At 43.7% G+C, this 10,651-nt stretch overlaps 2 protein-coding genes across 2 annotated transcripts; one reads left to right on the top strand and one right to left on the bottom strand.

Moving 5' to 3' along the window:
- Window positions 1–9: 9 nt before the first annotated feature.
- Window positions 10–3,386, bottom strand: LOC120676301 (eukaryotic translation initiation factor 3 subunit L-like). The gene is made up of 7 exons (XM_039957536.1): window positions 2,799–3,386; window positions 2,355–2,686; window positions 1,603–1,942; window positions 1,161–1,309; window positions 964–1,057; window positions 518–589; window positions 10–403 (listed from the first exon to the last, which is right to left on the bottom strand). The coding sequence occupies exons 1-7, from the start codon at window positions 3,327–3,329 to the stop codon at window positions 359–361; spliced, it is 1,563 nt and encodes a 520-aa protein (XP_039813470.1). The 5' UTR covers window positions 3,330–3,386; the 3' UTR covers window positions 10–358.
- A 511-nt stretch (window positions 3,387–3,897) lies between these two features.
- LOC120676300 (TOM1-like protein 9) lies at window positions 3,898–9,629 on the top strand. The gene is made up of 10 exons (XM_039957534.1): window positions 3,898–4,154; window positions 4,735–4,813; window positions 5,348–5,446; window positions 5,565–5,678; window positions 5,786–5,928; window positions 6,665–6,746; window positions 7,386–7,471; window positions 7,606–7,851; window positions 8,111–8,613; window positions 8,732–9,629. The coding sequence occupies exons 1-10, from the start codon at window positions 4,054–4,056 to the stop codon at window positions 9,445–9,447; spliced, it is 2,169 nt and encodes a 722-aa protein (XP_039813468.1). The 5' UTR covers window positions 3,898–4,053; the 3' UTR covers window positions 9,448–9,629.
- The last annotated feature ends 1,022 nt before the right edge of the window (window positions 9,630–10,651 follow it).

The raw sequence follows: 10,651 nt of genomic DNA, 5'->3' as shown, positions 1-10,651 counted from the left end.
ATTGAACTTGGAGTCCTGGACGTTTAGTCCATGCTAGGGGGTCTATAGCTTCTCACTAACAAAGTAATCAACAACGAGATCATTCTTGCAAGTTGGCACATCCAGGCCATGGAATACCCATAGTATCACAATTCAACTAATAGTACCCATAGTATCACAATTCAACTAATAGAGCCTGGACGAGATGCAAAGTAGATTTCAGCAAAAAAAAAAGGTACAAAATGACCAGGTCTCAATTAAGTCACATGGAGTACAAAAGGGCACAAACATAACTTGCTAATACCAGCCATCATAAACGCCTTTTCCTATATTAGCAAAACGGAAGCAATGGCATTTCCCTCCATGATCACTACCAGGCTCAGTCAAACTGTACTTTCTCCAGTTCACCAATCATTTCCTCAAACTGTGGACAGAGAAATCAGATCATTTGTCAGCAACAAAATAAAACATTCAAAAAATGAGAACATAGGGTAGGTCTGTTAGAGGATAAATTTGACAAAATGGGATGGGCGAATACCTTCAAAATTTGTCTAAAAAAGTAATCACCGTGACTCTTTGTAGGTTTGGACTCCACAACATGAATAACATCCTGCACCATGAAAACAGTGTAGAAGTAATTAGTCATACAAATTTGTATAGTATTATGTGCTGTACATAAGCCAACACGAGGTTTGCACTTTTATTTGGCGCAGACAAATGAGGTTACAAGATTGCACACAAATAAGTTAATCACAAAAGGTCACATTCAAGTACATCCCCATGGGAAAAGCTCGCAGCAGCTAAATGTACCAGCACAAATAATTAGCCACATGGTGCAGATATGATCACAAAAAGGAAAACGATTTAGTACCACACCAAGGTTAGAACTTAGAACTCTGAAGACAAAACATCCACAAATTAACAGTGGTACACGAAGTACATAAGCAAGTGGCATGGGCAAAAGCAAACATTATAAAGCATTACCTCAACAATATAGAAATCAAAGTCTGCACTGGATACTATCTTTCCATCGCTGTCAACTGCATGCATTTTGTGCTTGTATGTCATCAGGATTGACCTGTCCAAACATTTGAGCTAATTTATCAATCACAAATCACAAAAAAGAATCAGTAAACTAAAAGAATCAGTAAACAAAAGTGTAAATTACTGATCATAGAGACCTTAGTGTTGCCTCATCCACTTCCATGTATTGGGCAAGTTTACCAATGGTTATTGTTGAATATAGTTTCAGATAACTCCTTATCCCAGAAAGCAACTGCTGCTGCTTTACTTCATAGAGGAATAGCTTCAACTGAAGACGATATGCATCCTGTCGAAGACAACAAAGTCTATTAGTGCCATCAGGTTAGATGAAACCTGACAATACCAGGTCAGAGCATAGAAAAGACTAGGTAGTAATAGTGTTAAAGTAGTATAATAATAACAGTAAAAGTGGTCCAAGAGCTTGCATCTCATTCAAGAAAACTTAAATGATGTAACAACTCAAGTTGGCCATGCAGCTAAAGTATATCTGTATATTTGTGCCAAAGAACCAGAAACACACTAAAACTAAAATATACTCACAAGGCAAGAATTCAATACCATTTTGACCAGAATCAGTACCTGGTTATAGTTTGTAAGAGGCTGATCCAGAACTGGTGGTGATGGAGTAATGAACTTGGGGCAAGCATACGAGAATAGTTCATCATAGGCAGCATATGCTTCATCATCATACCTCTGCATCTTTGTCATCTTGTCATTATACTTTTCTTTCAGCTGGGTGCTAACATTTTCATCTATAAGCTTGTTCTGTGGGCACAAAGACAGGCAAATTGCCAACAATGCATACATCTGCTCGTTTTTCTTTAGTATCTGATCATACTGAGGAGACTTCTGGTGGTACTGCTTGTACTTGAGGATATATAGCAGAATTTTGTTGAATTCACGTGTGGCATCAACATACCTAGATTTATCAAGAAACAAACATTGTATATCAGCTAAGAGAACTCAAAACTTGGACAATTTCATCATAGAGCAGCAAAAAGGAATGCAGATTTTGGCTTCCCAATACAAGAATGAGTGTTGAAATATTGGATCCGCTCAAATGAAGTGATTCAAATGCCCAGTTGCCTACCTGGTAGCTATGGCCATTAAGCATTTAGCATTGCCCTATCTAATTATCCCTCAGATATTCCTCAGTAAAACTACCAATTTGTATTTGTAAAATGTATATATATCTGAAGTTAGACCGAAATGAACAAACAAGGATTCTGAGCATTTGTACCAAGGATGGCTAGTAATATGCCTAACTCACTGCACTAAGGTTTACAAGTACCCATGGATCAAGAATGGTGAGGCAAGCAGAATTTGTGCACCTGCGCATCATAAGGTTCGCGAACCCATAGTGATATATGGTGGAGATGTGGCTCCCAATGACAATGGTGTAGACCCCTTGCTGGTTGAGGTCAATGGGTGCGAGGCACTTGAGGCCAGTGTGGTAATCCCCGAGGAGGCAGTGTATCCTGAGCAGGCCAATCATGCTGTAGTAGCCGAGCACCTTGAGCACATTGCTCCCTCCCTCGTAGTCATAGCCATCGGTGGCAGTGAACTGCTCGAGGCCCTCCTTCTCCCTCTCGAGGATCTGCGTGATCATGGACTTCTCGACCAGCGCCTGGAGGTAGTTGAGGACACCATAGACATTCCACGCCTGCACATTTCATTTCAGGATCATTGTCAGGGGCAAAAAAGAAAGAAAGAAAGAAAGGGAACTTATATAGTAGTAAGTATTATAACAAACAGAATTGTAGAGAAGGAGTGACCTTGTCGAACTGCTTGAGCTGGTGCAGCTCGTCCTCCGTCTTGTTCTTGAGCTTGGCGCGGTACTGGCAGAAGCTCTGGAACTGGTAGACGAACTCGTCGACCATGTCCCAGAGCCACTGGTTGGGCAGCTGCATGTTGACGACGCCGTGGAGCACGACGCTGAAGAGGTCGCAGTAGTTGGCCCAGGACTCGGCGCGGTGGGCGGCTGTGAGCGGGGAGAGGCGCGCGTGGGCGTGGCGGTACCAGAGCTCCCTGTAGAGGAGGAGGAAGACGTGGTCGCCGTCGCAGTAGGGGGCGACGGCCTCGGCCGAGGGCCAGGGCGCGTCGCGGAAGAGGCGGTCGGAGAGGCGCTGGAAGCCGCCCTCGTACATCTGGTGGATCTCGTAGACGTTCTTGTCGCGGATGTGGCGGTAGAGGTGCACGACGAAGGTCTTGACGGAGTCCGGGACGTAGTTGGGGTCGTAGGCGTCGGCCGCGTGCGGCGGGGGCGCCGGCGCCAGGCCGTCCTCCCGGTCGTAGGCGGCCGCCATGGTGGGGGTTAGGGTTCGGGGACGGGGAGGGCGGCGGCGGCGGAAGGATATGGGGAAGCAAGCGTTGGGTTTTCCTTTGCTTGGGGTTTTTGCGGGCTGCGGACGCGGTGCAGGCCGCGTGGGCCGTGATGGGCTGGGTCCATTTCGCTCGTGCTTGGGTTGCCGTTGCGTGGGCGGTTGTTGGGTTTGGCGCGCGGCCGGCAAAGGCACGCTGTTTATTTTATTTGTTAGGTTGGCCAGCCTAGCTAGCGCTGGCACCGGCATATATATATATATATATATATAACCAGCTGTTCGCTGTACTAGTGTTGGAGGTTGCTGCTGGAGTGATGTGAGAGAAAAATATTATTAGCTGGCTGGAAGCTGGAGCCTGCTGTTGAAATGATGTGAGAAAAACACTGTTAGCTGGTGCTGAAGCAGAACAACATAACAACGGAACAGAACAGAGTGAACACCACGTTCTCCTTTTCTTATTCCTTCTCCGGCACACGCGTAGAGCAGAAACACAAGGGAGAAAGGAAAAACAGAGCAGAAAAAAAACACAAACAGCGTAAAAAAAAAGACCCACGAAAGGAACGCGCCCAATCTGGTCTGGTCCTGCTTCTGCTGCGGTGGAGGGTGGTGGTTCCCGGCAGCCTCCAGGGCATCGCGCCGGCCCCGACCCGGCCAGCGCCCGCCGCTGCCACCCGCCGACGCCACCGTCGGAGCCAGGGCCGCCCACGCCATGGCGGGCTCCATGGTGGACCGGGCCACCAGCGACATGCTCATCGGCCCGGACTGGGCCAAGAACATGGAGATCTGCGACATCTGCAACCGCGACCCCGGGTACCCCCCGCTCTCTTGTCTTCCCCCGACCCACGATCCCCACCCAGATTCCGCCCCTTGCGGCCGAGGATTCGGTGTTGCCCTGCCAGATTCGGTGCGTAAGCTTCCCGGCGTTGGGGTTGGGGTGGCCGTCTTCCCGCGGACCTGGTTTCGTCATGAAATGTGATTTTATGTCGTCAAACAGCTTGATTCCGGGAATGGCGGCAGCCTAATTTGAGCGTGATGATGCCAGCCAGACTGCTGAATGCTTCAATTATTAGGATCATGGGTTGAGAGCGCTGAATATCAACTACCATTTGACCCCACCACCCCCTCCCCCCCCCCCCCCCCCCTCCCCAAAGCCCAAAGGACGGTTAGACGAGTTTCTCCTGTGTCGGCGTTATATTGATAATTGGAGAATTGCCGGTCACTGCTCTTTGATGCTTCATTCTTCATTGCTGATTGGGTCAAGTGGCAAAATACAATGATACTTTTTTCTAAAGTAGAGAAATTGACTCGTTGTTATCCCTTTGCCAATTGGTCGAAATGAACCACAATGCCAGGTAGTTATTGATGCTTCATCTCCTTTTTTTTCTAACAGACAATCAAAAGATGTTGTGAAGGCGCTAAAAAAACGAATTGGGCACAAAAATCCGAAAGTCCAACTCCTTGCACTGACCGTAAGTCTGTCTTCACCTTGTCATTTACTCCAAAGGTGCAGTGGGCTATTGGTAATTGTTATTTCAAAGATATTTTGTTTCTATATGCTGCTTCCGTAAAGTCGAACCCCTGGTTCTCTGCTGTCTTATACATTTGCATTTTTCTTCTGTTTTCAGTTATATGTTGCACTTTACATTTCCGGTCTTTGTCCTGTGTTTCATGGCTACCCAGTTACTCTCACATAATCATCATACTCATGCATCCTGCAACACCATCAGCATAGTTAAGATCTTGCTGAACATGGTTGCACTATTTATTCTAGCCTTTGAACCCTGTTAATTTTACTCAATTCTAACTTGTAGATTTTGATTTCCTTGTTCAATCCACCAATAAATGATCGTCGCCCAATTCTTTTTATTGGTTCGAGTTCAAGAACTCGTTATTTATTTATGGTTTGTGGAGATCCAGGATATGTAGCTGGTGCAGGACTACCTTTTGTAGTATGTGTTGCAAAATATCATCACTATCTTTCTGATAGTATTTTTCTGTTTCAGCTGTTGGAAACTGTTATCAAGAACTGTGGTGATATACTCCACATGCATGTTGCAGAGAGAGATATATTGCATGAGATGGTGAAGATAGTGAAGAAGAAGGTTCAGTGTGCTTCATGCTTGTAAAACTATAATAATTATTCTAATGATCCACTAAAAACTACAATAATTTATTCTAATGATTCGCAACTTCTGATAGCATTTTCTTTTCATGTTACAGTCTGATCCTCGTGTCAAAGAGAAGGTATTGGTGCTAATAGATACATGGCAGGAAGCTTTTGGGGGGCCACGTGCAAGATATCCGCAATACTATGCGGCGTACCATGAGTTGGTGGTATGTTTTGAACCCTGATTCGATTTACCGGTTCAAAACTTGCACTTGACTCAATTGGTCTGTGGTGTATTTGACACGATTATGATCTTATATTTTTTGTCTTGCAGCGAGCTGGAGCTGAATTTCCCAAGAGATCCGAGAAACCTGCACCATTGTTTAACGGTCAGTCTCAAGCAGCAAGGAATATGCGTAGTCCGGATCAACAAGATGAAGCTGAATCTTCTGCTGCCAATGATTTTCCTGCTTTGAGGTATGTTCTTTTACTTTTCATTTTCTGCATTGGTATGTTTTTTCTATTCATTCTCTTCACTGAAAGAGCTTCGCAATTGATATGTTTCATCATTCTCCCTTACTACACAATAATGGTTCCAAAATGCATAATAGATTTGGATAACTGTTTTTTGTAAAGTTCTTCTGCGAAATATTTTTTTTACTGAGATTGTGGTTTAATTGAGGTAAAGCTGAATGAAATCTAGCAAACTGTCCGTTATTATTATCATAATTTTGTAGTATCTACTTGTTATTGTTTGACTTACATTCACTTTTCATGTGCTCATATAGCATGATCTTTCATGTAAAAAACTAGAAATTGTTAATAGTAGTAGATCATTATATTATTTCAGTATAACCAGATAATCTTCTTGGCATAATCTGATCGCAAGACACCATAACTAGTCTTTTCGCCTATAGTAGTGTGTCTAGCGGATATCTTGACTTCTTGAGAATATGCATGTTTGTGTATATGCCAAACTTGTTATTTGTGTCTGTGCCACTGCATAGTGGTGCAGACATAAAGGCCGCTGGGCGGCAGTTGGCGCACATACACATTCCAGTTTCATAGACACAATGACACAATTAGTGAGTTTGGGATACAGCGTGAGCAAAGCAGAAAATTTTCTATGGCACACAAATTTCCATGAGAATAACACATCCTGTTCTTTTGAATGCATTTGTATTTTACACTGAATGAATGCTTATATTTGCAGCATGTCAGAGATTCAGAATGCTCGTGGTATCATGGATGTGCTAGCAGAGATGCTGAATGCTTTAGACCCAGGAAACAGAGAGGTACCTGAGTACCCTTAGCATGCCTCCTTTTTTATCAAAGCTTGCCGCACAGAAAATTGACTTCTTTCATGTATATAAAGTTACAACCAACGGTGGAGCATGTCATTATAATTTATTGCTTCTCTTCTTAACATGCCATACTATGGAACATTTGCATTTTTATTTATTGGATCTCACTTGAAATACTGAAGCATAGAGTGTATATGTAATGCGGTAAGGGCTGGTACTGAAGCATGCAAAATAATTGTTAGCATGGCTACCTTCAGTTTTATGTCTAGGAGCATGTTGGGCACTCATGTACTTTAGCTAATCAGTTTTACCCATTTAGATTGGACTAAACATAAGTAGGAGTATTTTCTTTTTACTTATAACACCACCCTGTCTCAGTTAACATGTCGGACCTGACTCTACATGGCATTGACTAGCCATATGGTATAGATGAAAAGTGTCCCTCAACTGGTGGTATGAATGAAAATTCCACATAAAAGTAAAACATTGATCTCTAATTAAAAATGCAATTACATGGTTTACTTCCAATATTTATGCCATACTCAACCAATAATGCCCCAGCTATATTCCTATCAATCTCCTCTTGATCTGTTAGGCTTATTGATTATATTTTTAACATGCTATGCACAGGGACTAAGGCAGGAGGTAATTGTGGAGCTTGTGGATCAATGTCGCACTTACAAGCAGAGAGTGGTGCAGCTAGTTAATACTTCCACGTGAGTGGACTTTTCTATGAATTTGCAGTATATCTTATGGCAGTGAATGGCATTTCTAAAACCATCAGTGGTTTCTTGGCCCAACCAGACAACAGCTGTCCTTATATTAGAATGTTGCTTGCCACATTCTGCAGGGATGAGGAACTTATGTCGCAGGGGCTTGCACTGAATGATGATTTGCAGCGTGTTCTTGCGAAGCATGATGCAATAGCGGCAGGCATTGCAGTCCGAGTGGAGAAAAAACCAAAGTCTCTGCAAGCACTTGTTGATACTGAGGACTCTGCCAACCAGGACGCTAACAAAGACAAAGAGAAAGAAAAAGGACTCATAGATATTGAGGAACCCACAAACCAAGATTCTAAAAATGAGCCAAATCAAAGGTTTGCTCCTACCACTTTTGCAAATTCTTAATTCTTCATAATGTTTATAAGTGCTGTTTGATTTTGTGCATAAATGCTGAAAGCAAGTTTAACTATTGTTGGCTCATTTTTTATTCAGTAACCTTCATAGCTAGGCATTCTATGTTCTGAACTAATCATGCCACTTATTATAGGAAAATTTCATACTTTGTCCTATTTTATTAGTTTTTCCATGTGACTGCTCTAATTACTACCCTCTCTTTGCATTGTCTTTTAACAGTACAAGTGACCAATCTCCTTTTGAGCAATTAGCACTTCCAGCGCCACCAGTTTCAAATGGCACAGCAACCTCTGCACCAAAATCTGATCTTGGCATTGATCTTCTCAGCTGGGACGATACCCCTACTACAGCAGAAAATCCGCTTGCGCTTGTTCCAGTCACTGATCCTCTTGCTGACTCTACTCCATCAAATCAAAATGCGCTAGCAATCGTCGATGCGTTTTCACAAAATAACACTGCTAACAGCAACACTCATCCAGCTGATCCCTTTGGTCTCAGTTCAAGCTCCACTATTCCGGGATCACAGCCATACAATACTCCAGTACAGCATCCTTTACAGTCACAACAGCCTCAGCAGGCGGCGCCGCTGTATCCAAACGGGGGTGCTGTGAATGCTGGGACATCATACGACCAGGCACCCCAGTTTAATAACATGAGTTCTGGTTGGAATGGTCATGTTGCCAGTCCTTTGGCGCCCCCACCACAGCAAGCACAGAGCTATGGTATGGCAAGTCATGCAGACCTTTACCCCTTTTTTTTCTGTATCGTATCTGTTCCTCCCCACTTTGTATTCATCTTTGAAATGTCTGTAAACACGACTATTGTGTCCAAATTTTGTAGATGATCAAAGTGGATCCCTTCCACCACCTCCTTGGGAAGCTCAGTCAGCAGCAAGCAATGAATTGCCAAATGGCCAATTGGGCGGAGGTATGCAACCTATCCCTGCTCTGCCAGCAGGCCAGATCAGCAGCATGCAGCAGCCACAGCAACCACAGATCAACCACATGGGAGTCCCGCAAACCCAGCCAATGTACAGCCAACAAGGAGCCTCGTTGCCTCAAGCGATGCAACCTGGCCAAGCTGCCGTAGCACAGATGCAGCCAGGCTTCGGGAACCAGCAATTTGGTTTGCTACCTCCAGCGTCCATGCCAGGCATGCAATTCCCCGGCATGCAACCTCCACAAATGTATGGCGGATCGCAGGCAGCCATGATGTACCCACAACAGATGCCAGGGGCACAGTACGGAGCAATGCCTCAACAGCAACCCATGTATGGTGGCCGGTTGGCGGGGTACATGCAGCATCCCGCGGTGGCTGCTGCACACTACTACAACCAGGGAACGCCGGGAATGTATGGGTACCCTGGTGCGAACGACCTGTCTCAGAGGATGTATGGCCTCTCAGTGCAGGACAACTCGTACCTGGGAATGAGCTCGTCCTACCAGACGGCATCCTCCCCTGCACCCTCCACGGGGCAACCTATGCGGCCGACAAAGCCTGAAGACAAGCTTTTTGGTGACCTACTTAGCATTGCCAAGACGAAGAAAGCTTCATGAGAGAATGAGCGAGAGCGCGGGCGGTCTAATATGTTGTTTCCCTATTTTTGCGATTTTTCATGTTTGATGATCTTATTGTAACATTATTTGAATGTATAAGCTTCTGGTTTTTTTTTTTGTTCACGCTGTGATGTGATCATATTGGTTGTTCCATTGGATTCATTGGCCCTGTTTGGATGCCCATTCTAGGATCCTAGAAAGGTACTGTTCATCACTTTGACCATCCAACTTCTACGCTAGGAACTCTGAAGAATCTAATGAGGTCTTTGACCGCGTGATTAAAGGATAGTTACTGTAGCATCACTGTAGACAATCATCGATTAATTACTGTTATTAAATTTGTCACGAAAAGTTACACCCATCCTTAAAGAGGTTTTACAAATAAATTTCATTTAGTACTTCATGCATACAAGATTTTTTTCTCGGCTTGTGTGCATTTTAGGATGGAGAAGGAACCCAACAGAGCCATTAATATACCATGTGCACGAACTGTTCACGCTCAAGAGGAAGCGCTGGTAAATGATGATTCAATAAAGAAGTGTGCAGTACGTACTCTTTTTTTTCTTTTGCTGATATGTTGTCTTGAAGGAAATATTATCTCTCTCTTTTTTTTTCTTCTGATGTATGATTTGGGGTTAGCACATTTTAAAATAGAAAGGAGTACAAATGCACCATCATTTATAAATTAGCATTATTTTATTAATGTGGCTATTTATTCAGCGTTCGGTGATGTATGCTTCTTGTCGATTGTTTGGTACTTTGTATGCGATACATGCTTAAAGTGTGAGTTGGTGTGCATGTTTGTGAGCGCTACATACATGGGTCCGTGTTGTGTTCCTGATAGAATTTGCAGCGTGTCAAGGTGAGACGTCTATTTTGTGGTTATTATTTACACGTACGTTTCTCTTAGGATATGCCTAACAGGGTAGCTGCACATGGTAGCTAGTGGGCGTATAGTTTGACGCTGGTGGGTGCACGGTGAGTCGGCGACGGTGAGTCTGTCTTGGACTCAGCGACGAGCACGTACGGGCTCTTTTTTTTTCCTTCTTCAACAAGGATTAATGAGTTTAATTTCCTATTGAGGAATTAAATTGTATAGCACGTGATGACATAGAGTACACATATGTTTGAAATTATTAGTTGATGCATATTTCATTTGGTTTGGATAATTTTTAACAGATAACTACTTTAAATTAATGCATGA

Source organism: Panicum virgatum, chromosome 5N (genome assembly GCF_016808335.1).
Source record: "Panicum virgatum strain AP13 chromosome 5N, P.virgatum_v5, whole genome shotgun sequence".
Taxonomy (NCBI): Eukaryota; Viridiplantae; Streptophyta; class Magnoliopsida; order Poales; family Poaceae; genus Panicum; species Panicum virgatum.
Note: the sequence above shows the minus strand (reverse complement) of the source record. Positions and strands in the feature narration are given on the sequence as shown.

Coding starts and splice junctions, on each gene's coding strand:
- LOC120676301 (XM_039957536.1), bottom strand. CDS start 3,329: ATGGCGGCCGCCTACGACCGGGAGGACGGCCTGGCGCCGGCGCCCCCG. Junction 2,687..2,798: donor AGCTCAAGCAGTTCGACAAG/GTCACTCCTTCT, acceptor TGAAATGTGCAG/GCGTGGAATGTCTATGGTGT. Junction 1,058..1,160: donor GTGGATGAGGCAACACTAAG/GTCTCTATGATC, acceptor ATGTTTGGACAG/GTCAATCCTGATGACATACA.
- LOC120676300 (XM_039957534.1), top strand. CDS start 4,054: ATGGCGGGCTCCATGGTGGACCGGGCCACCAGCGACATGCTCATCGGC. Junction 4,814..5,347: donor TCCAACTCCTTGCACTGACC/GTAAGTCTGTCT, acceptor TTTCTGTTTCAG/CTGTTGGAAACTGTTATCAA. Junction 5,679..5,785: donor CGGCGTACCATGAGTTGGTG/GTATGTTTTGAA, acceptor TTTGTCTTGCAG/CGAGCTGGAGCTGAATTTCC.